At 44.0% G+C, this 18,613-nt stretch overlaps 1 protein-coding gene across 2 annotated transcripts in view; it reads left to right on the forward strand.

Annotated features, from left to right (window-relative positions):
* rtkna (rhotekin a) overlaps window positions 1-18,613 on the forward strand; it is a 64,443-nt gene that overhangs the window by 6,506 nt on the left and 39,324 nt on the right. The window contains exon 1 of one of the 2 annotated variants that reach the window (XM_035165099.2): window positions 12,674-13,291. The exons of the other annotated variant lie outside the window; for it this stretch is intronic. Within the exon in view, the coding sequence (XP_035020990.1) occupies window positions 13,196-13,291 (96 nt within the window). The 5' untranslated portion in view covers window positions 12,674-13,195. Of the gene's footprint in view, window positions 1-12,673; window positions 13,292-18,613 lie in introns of those variants that run through there. 2 annotated transcript variants of the gene reach the window in all.

Consider the following 18,613-nt stretch of genomic DNA (forward strand, 5'->3'; position numbering starts at 1 on the left):
TCTTGTTTTTTGCTGTTTGGAAAATTCATCACCAGTTCATCAACTGTATTGGATTTGGCTGCAACCCTGTTTGCTCCAGAGACTCCAAAAGTGTTTTGTGGACTCAAACACTTCGCCCACTTCACTCCATCGGCATAGTGGTGAGTAGATAGTGAGTGAATTTTCACATTTCGGTGAACTATCCCTTTAAAACCTTGTAAACATTGGGAGGCCATGGTTAAGGTCAGCGGTAAGTCAGGAATTGTGGTTAGATTAAGGTAAGGTATGAGTTGGTAGTGGGTAAATTTAGGGATATGGTTTTGATTAGGCTGTTCACAATGAATGGAAGTCAATGCAAAGTCCTTATAAGGATAGCTGTTTGAACCTGTGTGTGTGTGTGTGTCTGTGTGTGTCTGTGTGCAGCCTCAGGGTGTTCTGGCATGTTGAACCATTGCAGGGGTGCAGGGGGAGATGCCAGGGAAAAGTTTACCCCTTCTAAGACCTTTCTCCTCAAACAAAGCTCGACCACTGGAGCTTTCTGCTTGGAGGCCCTCTTGGTATGCTGAGGGATATTTTCACTAGCAAATGTTTAACTTCTTTTTATTACACAGGCTTTGTGTGTACATAATTGTCGAGCACTGTTCCCACTCAGGCTTTGAGTGCCAGCACAAATGAAATATTGTTTAATCTCAGTCTCCTCCAAGCCGTGAGTAAAAATTTAACCAGCATCCTCTTATTTTTCCCGTGGTAACAATACAAGGTGTTCTGCCTCACAAGTTTGGTGAACGCGCGAACAAAGCTTTACTGTTCAAACTGTTCAACTCACGTAAACACATTATTTATCTTTCTACGCAACAAGGCAAAGTTACGTAGTCATTTATTATTTTACACAGTAGAGCTGTTGTTTGTATGGAAATGTCATACATCAGATGTTACTCGTACAGTCTCCTTGTTGATACGCAGCGATAATCTCTTTCAGTCTCTTATTTGTTTATTTGCACTGTGACTATCTTAACAACTGCAGATGATCCTCACATAGTGTAGATGTTTCCATGTGTTGTTGGGGCCTCTAAAGCCCTGAAGGTCTCTGTTCCGTCCTAAATCTTACACACGCGCGCAAACATGCATGCACACAACATTAGTCTCATAGTTACAGTATGTCCTCTTGTGCTGAGTCCGCTCCTCAGACCCAAGGACAGCGCTTTCCAGGCAGCCTTATCTAATCTCAGTCTCATTGACCGGACATGCTGCACAAACAGCCCGGCACAATGGATTTAATGCTTGACGTGGAGAGATGGTAAAACTGGCTATGTGAAGATCTGATGTTAACTTGAACAGTTTTTTGGCCGTTTTCATTTATAGCAACTATAATTTGTACCTCTGCCAAGGATGTTGTGTTTCCTCCCTTGTCAGTTTGTTTGTTGGTTGGTTTGTAAACAAGATTACGCAAGAACTACTGGAGTGATTGGCACGGAACCTGGTGGAAAGATGCAGAATGTGTTCAGGGAAGAGCCGATTAGATTTTGGTGCAGATAAAGGAATCATTTTCATTAACCTTGCGGGAGCATTTATTAAATTGGTGTTGATTTCTCGGGGGAATAATTTACTCAAACTTGTTTTAAAAATAAGGCATGCTCAGGGGACTGATATTTATGTGTATGCAAATCGGTGGAGATTCCAATGTAGTGAATTTAAATGTGGTTTCATAAGGGCACTGTTGGGGAGGTATGTAGCATTCTAGTCTTAATATTGTCCTTCCTGTGTTAGCTGCTTTCTTGCAGTGTTCTGATGTCACTTCTTGCTTTAAATAATTTCCTTCTTGTGAGGCCCATGCATGTCATCAGGCGTATTTTGGACTGACTGTGGTTTGCAGCCTGTGTCTCTGTGTGGCAGCTGGTGTCAGGGTGCAGTTTGACAGCTGAAGTGAACCCCACCCAACCACAGACACATATTCTGGCACATTACAGGGCTTCACTCTGAATGAGGTGTTAATAGAAAGAACAAGTAGATCACAGATGTGTATATATTCACAGACACACACACACACACACACACACACACACACACACACACACACACACACACACACACACACACACACACACACGCACACAGGAAGTGAGTCACACATGATGTCAGTGTACTATCAGAGATGTGAATGAAAAGTTGCCGTTGTGAAGTCGCCATTAGTCATATATGATTACTGCAGTTTGTCAACCTCTGGTCCACACAGACACAGACACACAGACACACACACACACACATCAGACAGTGACTAATCTGCAGTGTCTCCTTGAGCAAGGTCCAGTGAATATTCTCAGACAGAGACAGGCTTTGTTCACTCAGTGTATGTTGTCCTGAGCGAGGCTGTCACTGACTCAGTTAACAGACAGGCTGGGAGATAGATGGAGCTGGTGTAATCACTGGAAGCCTTCCCTCTCTCCCACATGGGAAACTTCCTCCATGCATCACCGGACCTGCCTCACTCTGTCACCGCCTTGTTTCCCCAGGTCGTCTCACATCACACCCGTCTCATCACCCTGACACCGGCTTCCCGTCAAGTGTAGAATTCATTTTAAGACACACACACAGAGCACTGCATGGTCCTGCTTACATCACTGACCCGCTCCATCCCTTCTGCCCAAGTATAGGTCACTTAGGTCATGTAACCAGGGTTTACTGGTCATCTCACGTATCGGATAACTAACTTCGATCGTGCTTTCAAAGTGGTGACCCCAACACTATGGGATACTCTCCCTGTAGATTGAAGCCTTAAAAAACATTTCAAAACCCATTTTCTCACTGGATTTGTGTCACCGTGTGCACTGTAGTGTTTGAATCCTTGCGTTTTGTTCAGAATCAGAATCAGAATTGGGGTTTATTGCCACATATACAAGGAATTTGCTGTGGTGTGTTTTATGCAAGTAAAAATTCTAAAAAATATAGGAGGAAACAAAAGTAAACACTAGAGAAGGGATTCTACAATACAATATATTTATTGTAGGTGACTATTTTATGGGGTTACTTTATTAATGTGAAGCACTTGGTGACTTTGAATAAACTTTATTTATCCACCTTTTCACTTTAGTTAGTGAAGTGTTTTCAATCAAGATTTACGCAGAACTGTTGAAATGCAAGTCTCTTCTTGTCTCCTGATTTTTATTGTGAAATACTGGAGAAGATATTACAATGGAAGGATTTAGGTTCAGCCCATTTTGTACACTAAGCTCTTCTAGACCATATGAATGGCACTGAGCTGCGGCGAAGGAGGTATAAAAGAAACTAGAATGGAGCTTAAGTGCCGCGCTGTAAGTAAAATGATGCCATCTAAACCAGATTAAAGGAAATGTAAATGTCGGACGTTTAAAAAACTGCAGGTAAACCTCCTCATCTGCATCTGTGAGCTTCCATATGTTTGCACCGTTTAATTCTCCTCAATCTATCAACCTCGACACCTCCCATCCCCAGGAGAACTGCGCTATGTGGGCCGCAGCACTTCACTGACGCTCGGGTCCCCTGATGCCACAGGAAACTGGGTCTGTTTTCGTCACAGACTGTAGTCCTAACCTACTTTCATGATCCAGGTTACACAGATGATGTCCTCCTTTGTCTTTACCTCCAGACACTCCTATATTACGATCTGCCTAATGTCCCTTTATCCCTCAATCTCTCTCCATTGTTCATCTCTGTGTACATGCCCAGACAGAGACCTTAACCTACTGAGTCTGGCGCTCCAACAGACTGTAAAACAGAACCTGACTGCCTCATGCCAAAGGTATCTTCTTCCAGTGAATGCAGGACCCCCCTCAGGAGTGCGGCTCTGTTAAACATTGACAAAAACGACAGACACAGATTCCAGCGTGTGGTGTCATTTACAGTCCTGGACACTGGAGTGTGTCGGGCCCCTTTGACCTATCACAGAGGCCTGAGAAACATGAGAGGCTTTGTTACTGAATGGCACTTTGAGAAATAGTGCAAATCTAGGCATTCGTGTAAATGTCTGCATTTGGTTTACCATCACCACCTCCACTCCCACAGTAAATCTTAGTGGAATTAACAAAGCAATACATTTCACCTTTTATTAGCTAAAAGAACAAGCTGATATGACTGTGAGCAATGGTGAACATATGAACATATTTAACAATAAAGTAGCATAAGCACATAAAATGAGGGGGAAATAGTCACTTTGCATGATACTGTTTATCCATTACACTACTAAGTTAAAGCTTAGACCCTAACATCACCAGGGAGGAGTCATTGATCTGAAATTCCACATGGTCATTAAGGATGAAGAGTATGTTGCATGTGCAAAACACCAGAAAACGTTTGAAAAGAGAAAATCCGCACACCTAAAGCTTCCGTTAAAGGATCTATTTGCTTCCTCAGACTTCTGATGAAGACGAAAGTTGCCATCTTAGATACTCACAATCCATTTTGATCGAATCACATGATGTATCGGCAATACAGAATATATATCATAGTAGATATATTGGTTGGTATTCCATAACAGGCTCAGGCTGAGTAGCGGCTTTGTCTAGCTATATTTTAGAATTGGGCGACGAGAGAAAGATGTTATCATGTCTACATCAGGCCACATGTCAAACCTTTTCTGCTGTTTTTTTTTTTATTCCGGTCTATACCATTCATTCACTATCCTTTTGTCCACATGTCACATGATCTGACTCTATTGTGAAATAGTCGGGAGCTGTGGCCTTTATTCCAGAGGAATGCATTGTGAAACGATTCAATACTGTAGAATGTTTAGAGGTGTGTGTGTGTGTGTGTGTGTGTGTGTGTGTGTGTGTGTGTGTGTGTGTGTGTGTGTGTGTGTGTGTGTGTGTGTGTGTGTGTGTGTGTGTGTGTGTGTGTGTGTGTGTGTGTGTGTGTGTGTGTGTGCATTCGAGCATCTGTGCATGGGTGCGTGAGAGTACGTGATGGATAGGTGTGTTGTACATGTTTGTTCCTGCACTATACGTCGCATTACAAAGTGATGAGTTCAAGCTGAGTCACCCACATGCCCACCACAGATGAACTGTGTGTAATAGCCGGCTGTTTAGTTGATGGATGTGAGTATAGTATCGTATTGCTCTTTCAGACTCTTTCGACCAAATCATATTGTGCTGAATTGGGTCTAAATTCAAAACTGTATCTTGGATAACTGCACATTTTTTGCAGTGCGGTCTGGCCTGGCGATCACTGGATGTTGTTGTGAAGAGGATGAGGGCAAAGGGGCAAAGCCACCAATGATGTCGCTCTCTGTTTTGATGATGCCGAACAGGTGTTTGACTTTATGAGAGCAGATGGGTCTATTATGCATGTCTGCCTTCCCTGCATGCCGCATTGTGTACTACAGCCCCTGCCAGCATGCCTGTGTTTTAATGTGTTTGTTTGCTGGGCCCGGTGGCAGACGCTGCTGTGTCAGATCTTGTTGTATCTTTGTTTCTGCTGTCTAAGCAATTATTTTCCTATCCTCTCGTCGCTAGTTTTTTCATCAGCTCCAGAAAAAGGGAGGAATCGGCTCGTCTAGGTGTTTAACTCAAGTGGATTTGGACATTTGATCAACCATATTTCATTTGCTCTACACTTCTGACTTGCCTGCTTCACTCCCAGTAGGTTAAAGCAATGTTTCGAAACACTGAACTCATACATTACAATATGGGGGAATATGCCGAACTGTGGATATCTCTGTGAGAGTACCTCAAAATATGAGGGATAGATGAAGTACTATTAAAAAAAGTTACAACCTTTCATTATAGCCACATGAGGTTAAATGTCAGTCAGTGCCATATGTCCGCACTAAAACAGGTACGGCAGTCAGCATTTTAATTGTGATATTGGCGTAGAAGGAAGCCAAAGCAGTGTCTAAATAAGGTGCAATCAAAAAAGATATAAAACATATTTAAAGGGTTTGAATTTGAAATAGTCTCGAGGCACACAACAGTGTATACGACACCTACACAGCTGGCTTGTAACTGAATATGCCACAATATTTAGGGTTGTAATGATCATTATGCAGAACTATATTAAACCCAACATACTGCCTGGATATGTACATTATGAGCGGCACATTATTATATTTATAGGCAATATGTATTTTATTTTTCACAGTTCATTGTTTACTCTACTATTTGTCCAGATTGAGTCCAGGGAATTACCCAGAGTCATCGCCAGCAGCCAACTGCGAGATGCTTTCAGCTGCTCGACTAATTTGCATGACATCGTGTTAACCATGTAATAAACAACCCTCACATGAATCTACTTGTAAAAGCAACTAAAGCATCAAGTCAGTGCTGAATTTTACACCTCAACATGACAATTATTTCTCCCAAAACGTCATTTAAAACACAAATATAGACTCAGATGGTTCCCCACAAATGTACATTCAGTACCGTGTTGAATCAGCTGTCCCTCCTCAGCCTCCTCCTTGCTGGCAAAAATGTTAAAGCTGTAAAGATGTTTATTCCTGTCAGTTTGAGACATGGCCTCCTGAATGTCGTCTCTGCAGATGTTTAGATTCTTATGGTTTCTGCAGATGTTTAGATTTGTGGCTCGACTTACTTTTACTACAAACGGCAGCTTCTTGCTGTGAACTCGTCTAAAAAAAATCATTCGTTATGGTGTGGGAGAAGTGACCTCATGGCAAATAAAACTACAGCATTTCTTTTTTCAATTCTTGGTTATTTGTACATGGAACAATGTGGGTGATCTGTCCTTGTCTGTCAATTCTCTTCTCTCCTCGCTCACGTCTGTGAAACTCATCTTCCTGTCTGGTCCGAGTGAGAAACAAAGAGCAAGCGCGTTAACTCCCTGAACATTCATTTCCTTTTTTCAGCGTCTTCTGTGTACAGTTATTCAAGTTGACCAAACTAATGCACAAGACATCACATGGTGGCGGATGTGGCTGTGTTGCTGCTGCCGCTCTGCAGAGGGAGCCATTGCTCCACTTCAGAATGACGCAGATTGGAGACACAACTTTCTCTCCTCTGATTCATCTTTCCTTTTTTAATGACCTGACGTTCCATTTATATTCGGCTTACAGTCATTAATAGTCCTTTCTGAAGGGCGTGCAATTTTTAATAGTAAATGAATCGCCGCAGCGCACATATCCTCTTAAATCCACACAAATCCACTCTGCACAGCCTTCACCCCCTGAGGGTAGAAATCAATGGAGATGAATTGCCTACTGAGTTAGTTTCTCTTTCAGTGAGCTGCCCGGTCCTTCAGAATGATGAGAGGCTGTGGTCTCCTGTGACTGGCTGAGGGAGCGTTCCTGAAAGTCAGCAATGATTCTGGGAGAAGGCCAGAGCTGCACTTCCTGCTCCTGACACGCTGAACCGCCTCTGTAGTGTTTCTCCTGCATGCCTGTTTTCCCCTCAGTACAAGTTGAAGAATCAGATGGTTCCTGTAAATAAGATACTTAAAACACTGCCTGTTCTCTTTTTGCAGTGTGTGATGAGGCAGGCGAGGCCCCTCTACCTTTTCTCCGGCTGCATTATTATGTGCGTCTGTTTCATTCCTCAGCTTTTGATCATCTCTGGAGTGCAGTAGAACAACCTCCTCGACACACATCATCATAACAACCCCCCGTCTACCTCATCTTTAGGTAGAAATTGGACCGCTCAGACATAACAGACTGAATCTGATGCAGCTAATAACAAGGAAGAGCGTGGACGAGATTTACAGTGTCGTTACTCCGTCTCTGCGTCTGAGTTATGACGGTGTGGCTGTCAGCGCAGGGTTTTCACGCTCTACATGACCTCCGGGGGAATTTCTCCATGATACGTCTGGTTTCACAGCTCGTCACGCGCTGCTGTCATCAAGTCGAGCAGATGTGACCCAGCGCCTGCCGTGACACAGCCATGTAATTGAAGTCCTGTGATATTCAAATCTGTGGGGCTGACTTTTTCATTTCTGAAGACTGACTTTCAAACTAACTGCTGGTTTTCCTGTGCACAGTCACAGAAAGTTTCATTTTATCTTTCAGACACAGAATCCGTGCACCTTCTGCAGACGTCCTTTTCATTTGTGACGCACGTCTTACAGATATTTGTACCCTGGTGCTTTGGCATATTCAATTTTAAGCCTATGACTATAAATCAGTTGGAAAAATACCCTTTTTCTCGTCGTCCTTGTACAAACAAACTGTCTGAGGAAGTGTGAAGCGGCAGGGAGGATGTTTGCGTGGAAGGCCATAATCAGACATACAAACCTTGATCAGCTGCATTCGTCCTGTATTTTGAGAGCATTTGTGTGAGTGTTTGTTTATCCCCGGGTGTGTATTTGTGTATGTAAGTGTGGGCTTCTGTCTGTGTTTGTCAGTGAGTGGGAGTCGTGGTGTGGGTGGGGTTCAGTTTTCAGATTGGGTCGGGATGAGATGACAGTCAGGAGTCTTTGTTGTGGTTCGGAGGCCCAGCTCGCCCGGAGCCGTCTTGTGTTTCCCTGCCCTGCAGTGCGTTGGACCGAGGGCAGTTTTTTAACCTTTAGCACAGACTACACAGTCCTCAAGATAGAAAGGTGGCTTCGATATCTGAGGCAATGAGATAGTGCTGATTAGTAGTGAGAAAATTTGATTTGTATGACAATCATCAGCAGTTTTTCCTTCTTTACTCTTTAAGGTATCAGATGGATCTCCTGAGGATTTTTTCCTGCCTGTCTCAGCAGTGGGTTTACTCAAAATGGAGTCTGGTGATGCCAAAGAATAATCCCAGCTTATTATAACTTGGATCTTAGTTTTAAATTCATCTTTGGTAATGCTAACATTTGATTCAGCAAGTGAATTGGTGCAGCATCACTAAAGCGAGGTCTTGAAAGGGCTGGAAATCTGGTAGGGCTGGGCGATAGGGAAATAAATCATATCACAAACATTTTCAGTCGATATTGATATATATATATATCACGTTATATAAATCAACTCACTATTCCTGTCATTTCTGCTTCAGATGGTAAAAATGATTAGTGGTATTACCTAGGAACATGCTTTCGACACAATTTGAGGGCACTCTACTCTGCTACTTGTCTGACCTTAAATAGCCAAAATATCTCCACACTATCAAATTCCTCAGACCCTCCTTTTCAACAATGTCCTCGTCTTTTGAGCATTGTACTGTGTCTGTTGGGCTGTGTCCGTTGGCCTGTCTTCTTCAGGAATGCTGTCGCTGTTCAAATGTTCTGTTGCTCCGACTCCTGACGTACTGGTGTGCACGGCTGCAGGAGCCCAAACATTAGCACGTGTGCTGCTGCCGGCTGCTGCTCCTACAATCTGTGCTGTGTGTGTCAACCTAACCTGACGTGGCTGTAACTCTATTCCAGCCACATGATTGCGATAATTACCTTATCTTTATCGCCCAGCCCTACATACAGGTGTTAAGCAAACCTCCAACTTACAAAAACTACCTTGGAAAAGAAGTTGATTCATGTTGTTGACAGTTTTGTGATGTTCACATTACAGATGGTTAAGGTTAACATTAAGTGTTTTTGACATTCTTGCAAAACTGTGTTAAAATAATCAGATTTATCAGATTTGCTCTATCAGGTTTCCATAGTAAGCAATTACTTTGATAAGTAATTTATCATTGGTAATTAAAAAAAGTGCAACAAGATCAAGAGTCATTCCAGCTGTCCTATTTCTCTTTGTCAGCTTTGCTTTGAGATAAATTCTAACATCATCCGCAAACATTCAAACAATGCCAATGCTACTAGACTGTTTCTTTACCAAGGTTAGGTTTTGCATGAGTTTAGTCACAAGTATTGGGCAAATTAAAATGTTGACCTAATGATAGAGCAAAAGTCAAGAGACCACCAAAATGATTCATCTCAAATGGGAACAAGAATGTGTGTAGTTTACCAAATTTTATGGCAATACTTTCAAAAGTTATTAAAATCAATTAATACAGAGGTGATAGTGGCAAAGAGAATGATTTGGGAGACTACCAAAGTTATCAGGATTCATAGTGAGGGAACCACCAATCCCTCTTCAAAATCTTATCTGACTCCACTGTTGAAGTCTTTCGATCTGAACCAAAGTGGTGGACCAACAGAACAACATCCTCTGAGCTGTGACTAAAAATCAAGACCTAAGTTGGGACCTAAATGGGAATAATTATCCTTTATCTTTTCTGTCTTTTACTTTCATTAGTCATCTATTTTAAGAAACAAACTCTCTGGAGTCCACTTGTCTGGATAGTATTTCCTTCCTTTCTTGCTCCAGTGTCCAGAGTGTCACCACTGTCCATCTGAATGGACTGACAATGAATGATTTAGAAGATGAAAACAAATATAGATCCGTCATACCTTTCTTCCTCCACTGGAAACACTGCATATATCATACTCGGGTACAGCTCCACCAGCTGACCCTCATCTCTCACTCCAGCATGTTTCCTCCAGCTGATTAGGTGTATGAACAGGAAGTTTTCTATATTCCTCCACACGTCCGTTCAGAAACAAGGAGGCCACCGGGCATTGTCTTGAAACCCTTACAGAAGCTGTTACGCAAAGGGTCAGCCTGTGTGTGTTTTGGAGGGAGGGATTTTATCCAGTTTTTTAATCTTTTCATGTAACAAGTGTTTTTCTGTCGGGTGCTCCATTTAATCCTCTGTGTTTTTGATCAAACCTCCGAGTTGCCGTTGGATTAACTGATTGTGTAATGTATTGGTTTCATTCCTCCCTCATGGCAGCCAATTAGCACATCTGGCTCTGCAGTCAGATCAGGCCTGCAGTCACAAGCTGCTAATCCACCGTCCCATCAGGTAATCGGCATTTAACACAGCAAAAAAAACCAAACGCTTCTCTCTCCACCAACCACTAATCTTTTGTCTCGGTATAACTGCGTTTTCCTTGTCCTCCGTGGCTCAGGGAGCAAGAAGCATGCGATGCTCCGTGTTCGAGCTGGTCGCCCGCCCGCCTGCCCTGTCATTGAGATAATAGCTGTTTTCTGATCTGTTTTGTTCAGCCTCTAGGCTTTTGTTGCAAGGTGTCAGTCTGTGTGTTTTACTGTGTTGGGCTTTACCTGCAGCACATTCTGCTTCAAAGTGACTGCTGCTGGTGCAAAAGAGAGACTAAAGACAGATAAAGTGAAATTTGGAATTGTCCTGTCCTGAGAAAAGATAAATTATCGCTTCATTAAAGGAGTCAAGCCTGTTTTTTTCCCCAGTTAAGCCCTATGTTCACGGTGTTTGAGCTCTGCAGCGTGCCAGATCAACTTTCAGGAGGGATCGCTCGGATATGAATCTCAACAGTCACTTGTGAATCAAGTGCAAACACACTCCTACAAAGGCCCCAGAATGTTTTGCAAGCACCCCTAACCCTCCCTCTGTGTATCCACCTCAACTATTTCTCTTTCCACCTCAAGAACAATAAATCTCCTCTCATACTGTGTGTGCGCGTTGGCGTCTGTGACAGATTAGCCTGGTGATTTAAAGTCTCGAGGGCGAAGGCCTTTCTTGGGGAAATGACCCGGTTTGTTACTGGCACCCCTGGCTCCTCTCCTCCTCCGAGGTGAAAGGGATTTACAGCTCCTTTGTTGTCCCTGTTTGCTTGTGTAAAAGAGTTTAGAGGGACAGTGAGCCATATGGGCATCTAGTCCCAAATGACACGTGAAAGCGAAGATAAAAATCCTTAGCACTTTGCCTGCCATAACTCATCTTCCTCAGTGACCCTCTGAAAGCAGCTGATCCCCTCCAGTGCGTCAGTGTTTTCGAATACCTGAAGAATGTGTTTGCGTCGTCATTAATGAAGCTCAGTGTGATTTCCTGTTGGGGGGGGGGGCTCGGTGTTACCCACACCTCAACAAACATCTCTCACACACAGCAGCTGTATCAGGTCCAGGATTAACATGCTGGAGAGGTCTCTGCCCTCATGTATAGTCTGTGGAGCAGAGGCATATAGGCTGTAAACCAATATTTCCCATGAGGACGGGAGCAGAATCACCAGTGGACATGGAGTAAATATAGTATTCTCTTGTTTTGAGGACAGGAAACTGTCAACCAAACAGCTGGAGGCATGCGAAAGACTGACCTTGACCTCTTTTTAAAACAAAAATTCTGTAACATCTAACTTTTGGACTGCTAAATTAGAATTTGGGAGCTGATGTTTTTGTTGGATGTGGTGAGAATTGCCAAGAGAGAACGAATGATAAATATTTAAAAGGCTAAGTGATAAAAGATTGAAACGATCAGAGACACTGGGGATCTGTGTCATGAAATATGTATTTGAATTGGCCCAATGTTTACGACCCTGTGACCCACTAAAACACATGTTGTCTTACCCTCTCTGAATTTTAGCGCTCTCACTTTATCCGTTTGTGACAAGCATCAGAATGAGACTTTTTAATTGTCTCACCCTAATATGATATGTTTGTTTTCTTTGTTTATCACACCTAGACGTTGTTCTGAGTCAGACCAGTGTTAGATAACATCTCTGGCTGTTCATTTTCACTCCCATTGGGGGGAGAGTCAGCTGCCACGGGTCTAATTTCTCCTTTTACTATTAAGCCAGTAAAAAAAAAAAAAGAACAAAGCCCTCCACCCCTCTATGCTTGTGTGGTGCTGCGGTATTTGATATTTGTTTGTTTTAGAGGGGCGTGGGTACGGCTACAGTACTTTGTCTTCCCTCTTTCTTCTTTTTTCTTTTCTTTTTTTAAAAAGTTCATTACCATCACCAGAGGCGCCTCGTAGGGGTTAATTCAGCGCCGGGCTGGGGAGCGTCAGGGCGCGCACAGTGGGCTGGTTGTGCCGATCACTCCCCGCAGAGGCGATGCCCTTTTGTGGAGAGGTCTCTTGTCACAGAGAGGACACACGGCATTCACAATCAGGACACGGGGACACAAAGAGAAGAAGTCCATTTTTAAAAGGCTCCATTCTTCCCCCGCTGCCGCTGGGTGTTGACTGTGGGTGTTTTGAGAGGATCTTTGTTGCGCGGAGAAAAGTAAAGAAGAAGAATACGCGCCGTGAACGGGCTGGGGGGGATTTTATGGACAGGGTTACTACAGTGCAGCTGATGCTGTCATCCACCACACCTCTGTCTGCTTTTCTCGGAGATACTCCTCCAGTTTGGATGAGGAGCGGAACTTTTACGCACTGTTTTACGCACTGATTTTTCAACTCTCGACTGAACAGGAACTGTCACGATGAAGTTTTTCACTCCGGTACCTGCAGGATAGCAGATTCAGCCCGATCATCAATTCAAGGCAGAATTAAAGTTGTGGATATTTGCCTGAAGGATGCCCGTTGATAAATTCGCAAACATGGAGGAAAAACTGTGGATATTGGAGGATCTGAACATGATGTACATCCGTCAGATTGCACTGAGTTTACAGGTAAAAGTGAATTTCTCTACACTTGTCTCCCACCCTCTGCTCACGTTTTCGTTGCTGTTGTCAATATAATCTCAAAGTTGTGGGGTGTGACAGTTGAGGAAGTGTGTGATCATGTCTCCAACTGTTGTCCTTTCTTTTTCTGGGATTGATTGGTTTTTTGGACATCCTCCCTGATTACAATAGCGGTCCTGATATAACTGAAATCTATTTCCAGACATGCCTGTCCTCCTAAAGTACAGTGCATCACTGTGTCACTGCCTGCAGCTGTGCCTCAGCTTGTTGTGATGCTGGTCGCAGAATCTCTCTATGTGACAAGTCGAGCTGGTGTGGTCTCTAACCTTTACAGCAAAGTTCTCACTGACGGCAAAATAAGAAAACAATGTTGCATGCCTTCCACATCTCCCTCTCTGTTTCTCTCTTTCCAACTGGGTTCATACACAGTACAGAGCTGCTGCACATATGGCGTTCATAAGTCCCTATTGGAGCGTGTGTGTGTGTGTGTGTGTGTGTGTGTGTGTGTGTGTGTGTGTGTGTGTGTGTGTGTGTGTGTGTGTGTGTGTGTGTGTGTGTGTGTGTGTGTGTGTGTGTGTGTGTGTGTGTGTGTGTGTGTGTGTGTGTGTGTACTGTTTGAGAAAGGATTCCATACAAAAGGTTTATTATTTATGCAACATTTTCCCACATTTCTTCTGCAAATCTTCACAATCTCGTTAATGGTTCCAGATGAAATATGTGTCTGTCTCGTTCTTAACAAAATCCAGGGGAAGAGGAAACACATTGGAAATGTGGCAGGAATTTCAAAGGGAAATTCTAATATACTTTATTTGCTGGCCCCGTGATCTGAAAATATCTCGTCTGTCTGTGCTGCAGCTGTTTAGAGATGTACAAACTGTTTTCTTTCTCACCGTGTAAGCTGAAGGATGCTCCAAAAGGCCTGAAGCAGTTTGACACGAGGGCCGTGTAACGAGAGGTGGTATCACTCACTGGTGGTGTGTCGTACCTGCGAGCAGTTTGGCACTGTTTGCATGTGTGAGGTGTTGCTTTGTTACCCGTGCCAAAGTGCCACAGAGAGTACCAGGCTTTGGAAAAGCACAAGAGGAGATGTGTGATGATGAAATAACACACACACATACACACACACACACCCGTCAATGTTTGTAGTTTGTATGAAGTCTCATCATTTCTGTTTCTTAGATGGTATGCTTCACTTTTTTTTAATCTCATAATACACTATAGAGCCACTTGTGCTCAAGGATTCAGTGTCAGAGTGATTATCCGGAGGTGTTTGTAGTGATGATTGTCGAGACACAAACCAACTATCACAAGGTCCTTCTCACTAACGAGTTGATCAGGTACTAATCAGTTTATTACTTTCTGTCACAGGGCCTTCTTTGATCCAGAACCAGCTCAGCTGACATGGTGACACTTTGTCTGATTATTGAATTTTCTGCATCACGTAGGAACGCAGATATCGGGCCCTTTTTTTCCGTCCGGAGCCCTTTGTGCATTCAAGCATTTTCTGCTCTTCGTCTGATATCTGTAAATTACATTACAAGGCCAGGAATGTGTAATAACAAGATGATGAGCCCCTTTATTAGCCATGTGGGAAAACTCTCTTGTCACTTCTCCCCCCCCCTATCCCAGGGAGTTCAGGAGTCAGGGTCGACACTTCCACAACAAGTGAGAATTTCAGGTCGTTGAGTTTGTGCTCGTCTTCAGCTCACGAGTGTTTTTGCTGGTAAACACTCGCTTGTTTTCTCACATGCTCGCTCACTGAAGTCACTTTCTCTTCCCTCCCTCCCTCCCTCCCTCCCCCCCAGGTCTCCTCCTGCCTGGGTGGGTTTATGAGACAGGGATTCTTTGTATGTGGCTGAGCTGCACAGCCCACAGTCTAGCTGTAACTTCAGCGTGCTAAGGATGCTTTCTGCTGCAGGGGCTTTTCATAAACGCCCTGCTGGATCATCGCAACTTACACTGTGAACCTCCTTGTGCTTGGTCCTGCAGCAACGTACAGTAGCCTACATCTAAAAGTCACTCCCCACCCCTGCACATGCATGCTCATATACTGTCTGTAAAGAAGTACAACTTTTTCTCTGTGATGGCCATCTCAGAAGTGAGAAGCGTCTTTTATTTTTTTATTTTTTAAAGCGAGAAGATCCTGCATGTGCTGAGGTTCCAGCATTCCTCAGAGGGAGAGAGAGGCGTAATTGTATTATTTTCAAGCCCAGAAGGATGTAACTTTTCTGTTCTTCAGGTTTTAACAAGTCTGTTATAATAGGAGTAACTGCATTCTTGGCCCCACAGCTCTGTTTTCCTTCGCTCTTCCCCTCCTCTCTTGGGAGGCCCATCATACAGCCGCTGCATTTCCGAAGCAGAAGTGTTAAAGATTGTATACAGGGGAGAGGTGGCTGATGGGAAACAGGAAATGGTCATGTGCAATTACTGTTTCCCACCGGGAGAAACAACATGATGTCACTGAACCCACTGCCATTAATAGACGTATATACACACCACTTCCTGTTGACACAGATCCGGATACACTCAGCGGTTGTTTTGTTTCTTTTCATGTACTTTATATTTAATGCCTCCCTGTTCTCCACGGCTCTCTTATCCTTCTTCAGCTCCCCGGGCTCGGTCCCTCTGTCCTGTCCCCTCCTGCCCATTGATAGCCAGAGGGCCGTAGATGGACACTTTCTCCCTGGTCTAATTTTAGCCCCCAGACTGGCCTTGACTTCATAGATCGTGACTTTGCCAGTTAAACGTTGACATTCGTGCAGGGGTTTCTGAGGTCATTCATTTTTGCCCGTTATAAAAGCAGGATTTGTGTTGGGAATGCCATCCTGTAGGCCAGTCATTGTTTGCCGACGTACAATACTTTCTGTGTGTGTGTGTGTGTGTGTGTGTGTGTGTGTGTGTGTGTGTGTGTGTGTGTGTGTGTGTGTGTGTGTGTGTGTGTGTGTGTGTGTGTGTGTGTGTGTGTGTGTGTGTGTGTGTGTGTGTGTGTGTTGACCACTGGAGCAGAGTCACCCTGTTCTAATCTGAAGGAGTTGAGCTCAGGGCACTAAACGGCTACCGATCATATCAATGATATCATCTGATGACAGATTAAATAGATGTTATGGAACAACTGCTGGCCCAACGGTAGCTCTTCCTCTGACCCTTGTTGACTGTTAGCTCAGGTTGGAGTTTCTTGCCGCCTCACCCAGGACTCAAGTTTGACCTCTCACACGCTCCCAAACCCTAAACTTAGCTGCGGCCATACCTCGGATAGTCCTGCGGATTCTAGACCCCGCAGGCAGGCATTAAATATCCAGTGGCTGGTCTTCACGCAGCCTGATCTCACACCAGTGGTCAAGCTGCCTGGGCCATTTGATTGGATATCATAAAACAGTGCCTGTCCTTCGAGATCGGTGTCTTGTCCATTTGAAACTGCACTGACATAACTGCGATTGAAATATCTATTTTATATATCCACCAAATGTTTTTGGAACATTTGTTGTGGGCAGCACGGTGGCATGGTAGTTAGCCTTGTTGCCTTACAGCAAGAATGTTCCCTGGTTGAATCCCGGTTTGGCAAGGGTCTTTCTGTGTTTACTCAGGCTTCCTCCCACGAGTCCAAAGATATGCAGGTTGGGGTGCACCCCACCTTTCTGGGTAGTGGCTCCCCCCACGACCCGAAGTGGTATGGATGATTGATGGATTGACGTTTGTTGTCATGCGTCTCAAGTGGCTATTTCCCAAAAGCCTTCAGTGTATCAGCTCTGCTAACAGATATTTTTCAGCTCACTCCCTTCCGACTTCAAAGATCTCATGCTTTCTAAATGTAGCAGGTCCTGGCGGGGCAAAGGCCAAATTGGCAGCAGTTAATCCCTGCCTGCTGTGGGACAGTTGACCAGTATCTCCTTGTGCACTGAGGCTGGACTCATGAAGCTGTACCCTGATGATGAATTTCCAGTGAGAGCAAAGGTTAATCCTATTTTTACTGAAATAGCAAAACAGAGTATTTAAAGTTTAGAGTCAGTCCCATGGCTTAAATCTGGATTTGGCATGCAATTTCATTTGTAATATGTTAATCCTGGCATTTGCCGACCGACCAGGACCTTTCTGTGTGTATTTTGCAGGTTAATTCTTCCCGTGTCTGTGTCGGTTTTCTCCCCCAGTCCAAAGACATGCAGCTTACTTTAATTGGAAATCTTAGTGTGAGCATGGATGGTTGTTTGTCTCTGTAGCTGCTTTCAGACATGCACTGAACTCCAGAGGGGGCTGTATGTGAGGACACAAATGTCCAAGTCAGTTGCTCCACACATCTTTGGGAACCTTTCCTGCCAGACCCCTAGTAAAATGCCCAGGAGATGTCTGAGTAAGCCCATTGGAGAATACAACAGAAAAAGGCCAGGAAATTCCGCGAGTGAGTGGGCGTGTTGATGACATTTCTGAAAAAGATGTACATGTTAAGACACAGATGGATGAAGATGTCAACTCGAGACAAAGAGATTCAAGAGCTTTTGGTGATACAGTCCGATGCCAGTGTCGCTGTGATGTGAACAAAACCTGCCTTACCCTGACAATCTCCTGCTGCGTTCTTCATGTGAAGTGCAAACTCCAGAGAATATCCGGAACCAATTTTCTTGACTTTTTCCAGAGTTCATGTCTGAAATCAGCTTAAATGTCAACCCTGTGGTGGATGTACCCCACCTATCTCTCAATGTCCGCTGGGATTGGCTCCAGACCCTGAAAGGATAAGCAGTCTAGATGGATCTGTGGATGTTTTAATCCTACTTTTCCTGTTCTTGCCTTTTTCCATCATCTTCTTCATTTATCATTCTCACCATCAATTTAATCATTCTTCATTATTGCCCATTTCTTCCTTCCTTGCGATAAATGAATCCTTTCAGCATCAGAGTCATTATCGATATATCCCTCCATGAAAAACCAGTAAGTCAGCGGTTAAAATGTGTGTATGTGCCTCTGCAGGAGTGTGTTAGTTCAGCTGCGAGGTTGTTTAAGTAGCCTAAGTTACACCAGACCTGCCCGCCGCATTGGAAGGTGTGCTAAAGCTAACAGCTCTCGCTCTCCTGTGACACAGGATACACAGCCGTGTCCGAGCCAACGCACATTCCTCCACAACGAACCACTTCATCGCACAACGCTCCCTGCTGAGCTCCTCTCTGTGTGTGTCTGTGTACCTCTGACAGTGTGTGTGAGTAAATAGTGAGTGCACATGTAACAAGCCAATACTGTAAGCCATGGAATCGTGCGAGAGAGACATTAGGTTTATCACCCAGACTTTCATGCTGAATGCAAATGGGCTTTTCTCATTTGTTT

Source organism: Hippoglossus stenolepis, chromosome 9 (genome assembly GCF_022539355.2).
Source record: "Hippoglossus stenolepis isolate QCI-W04-F060 chromosome 9, HSTE1.2, whole genome shotgun sequence".
Taxonomy (NCBI): Eukaryota; Metazoa; Chordata; class Actinopteri; order Pleuronectiformes; family Pleuronectidae; genus Hippoglossus; species Hippoglossus stenolepis.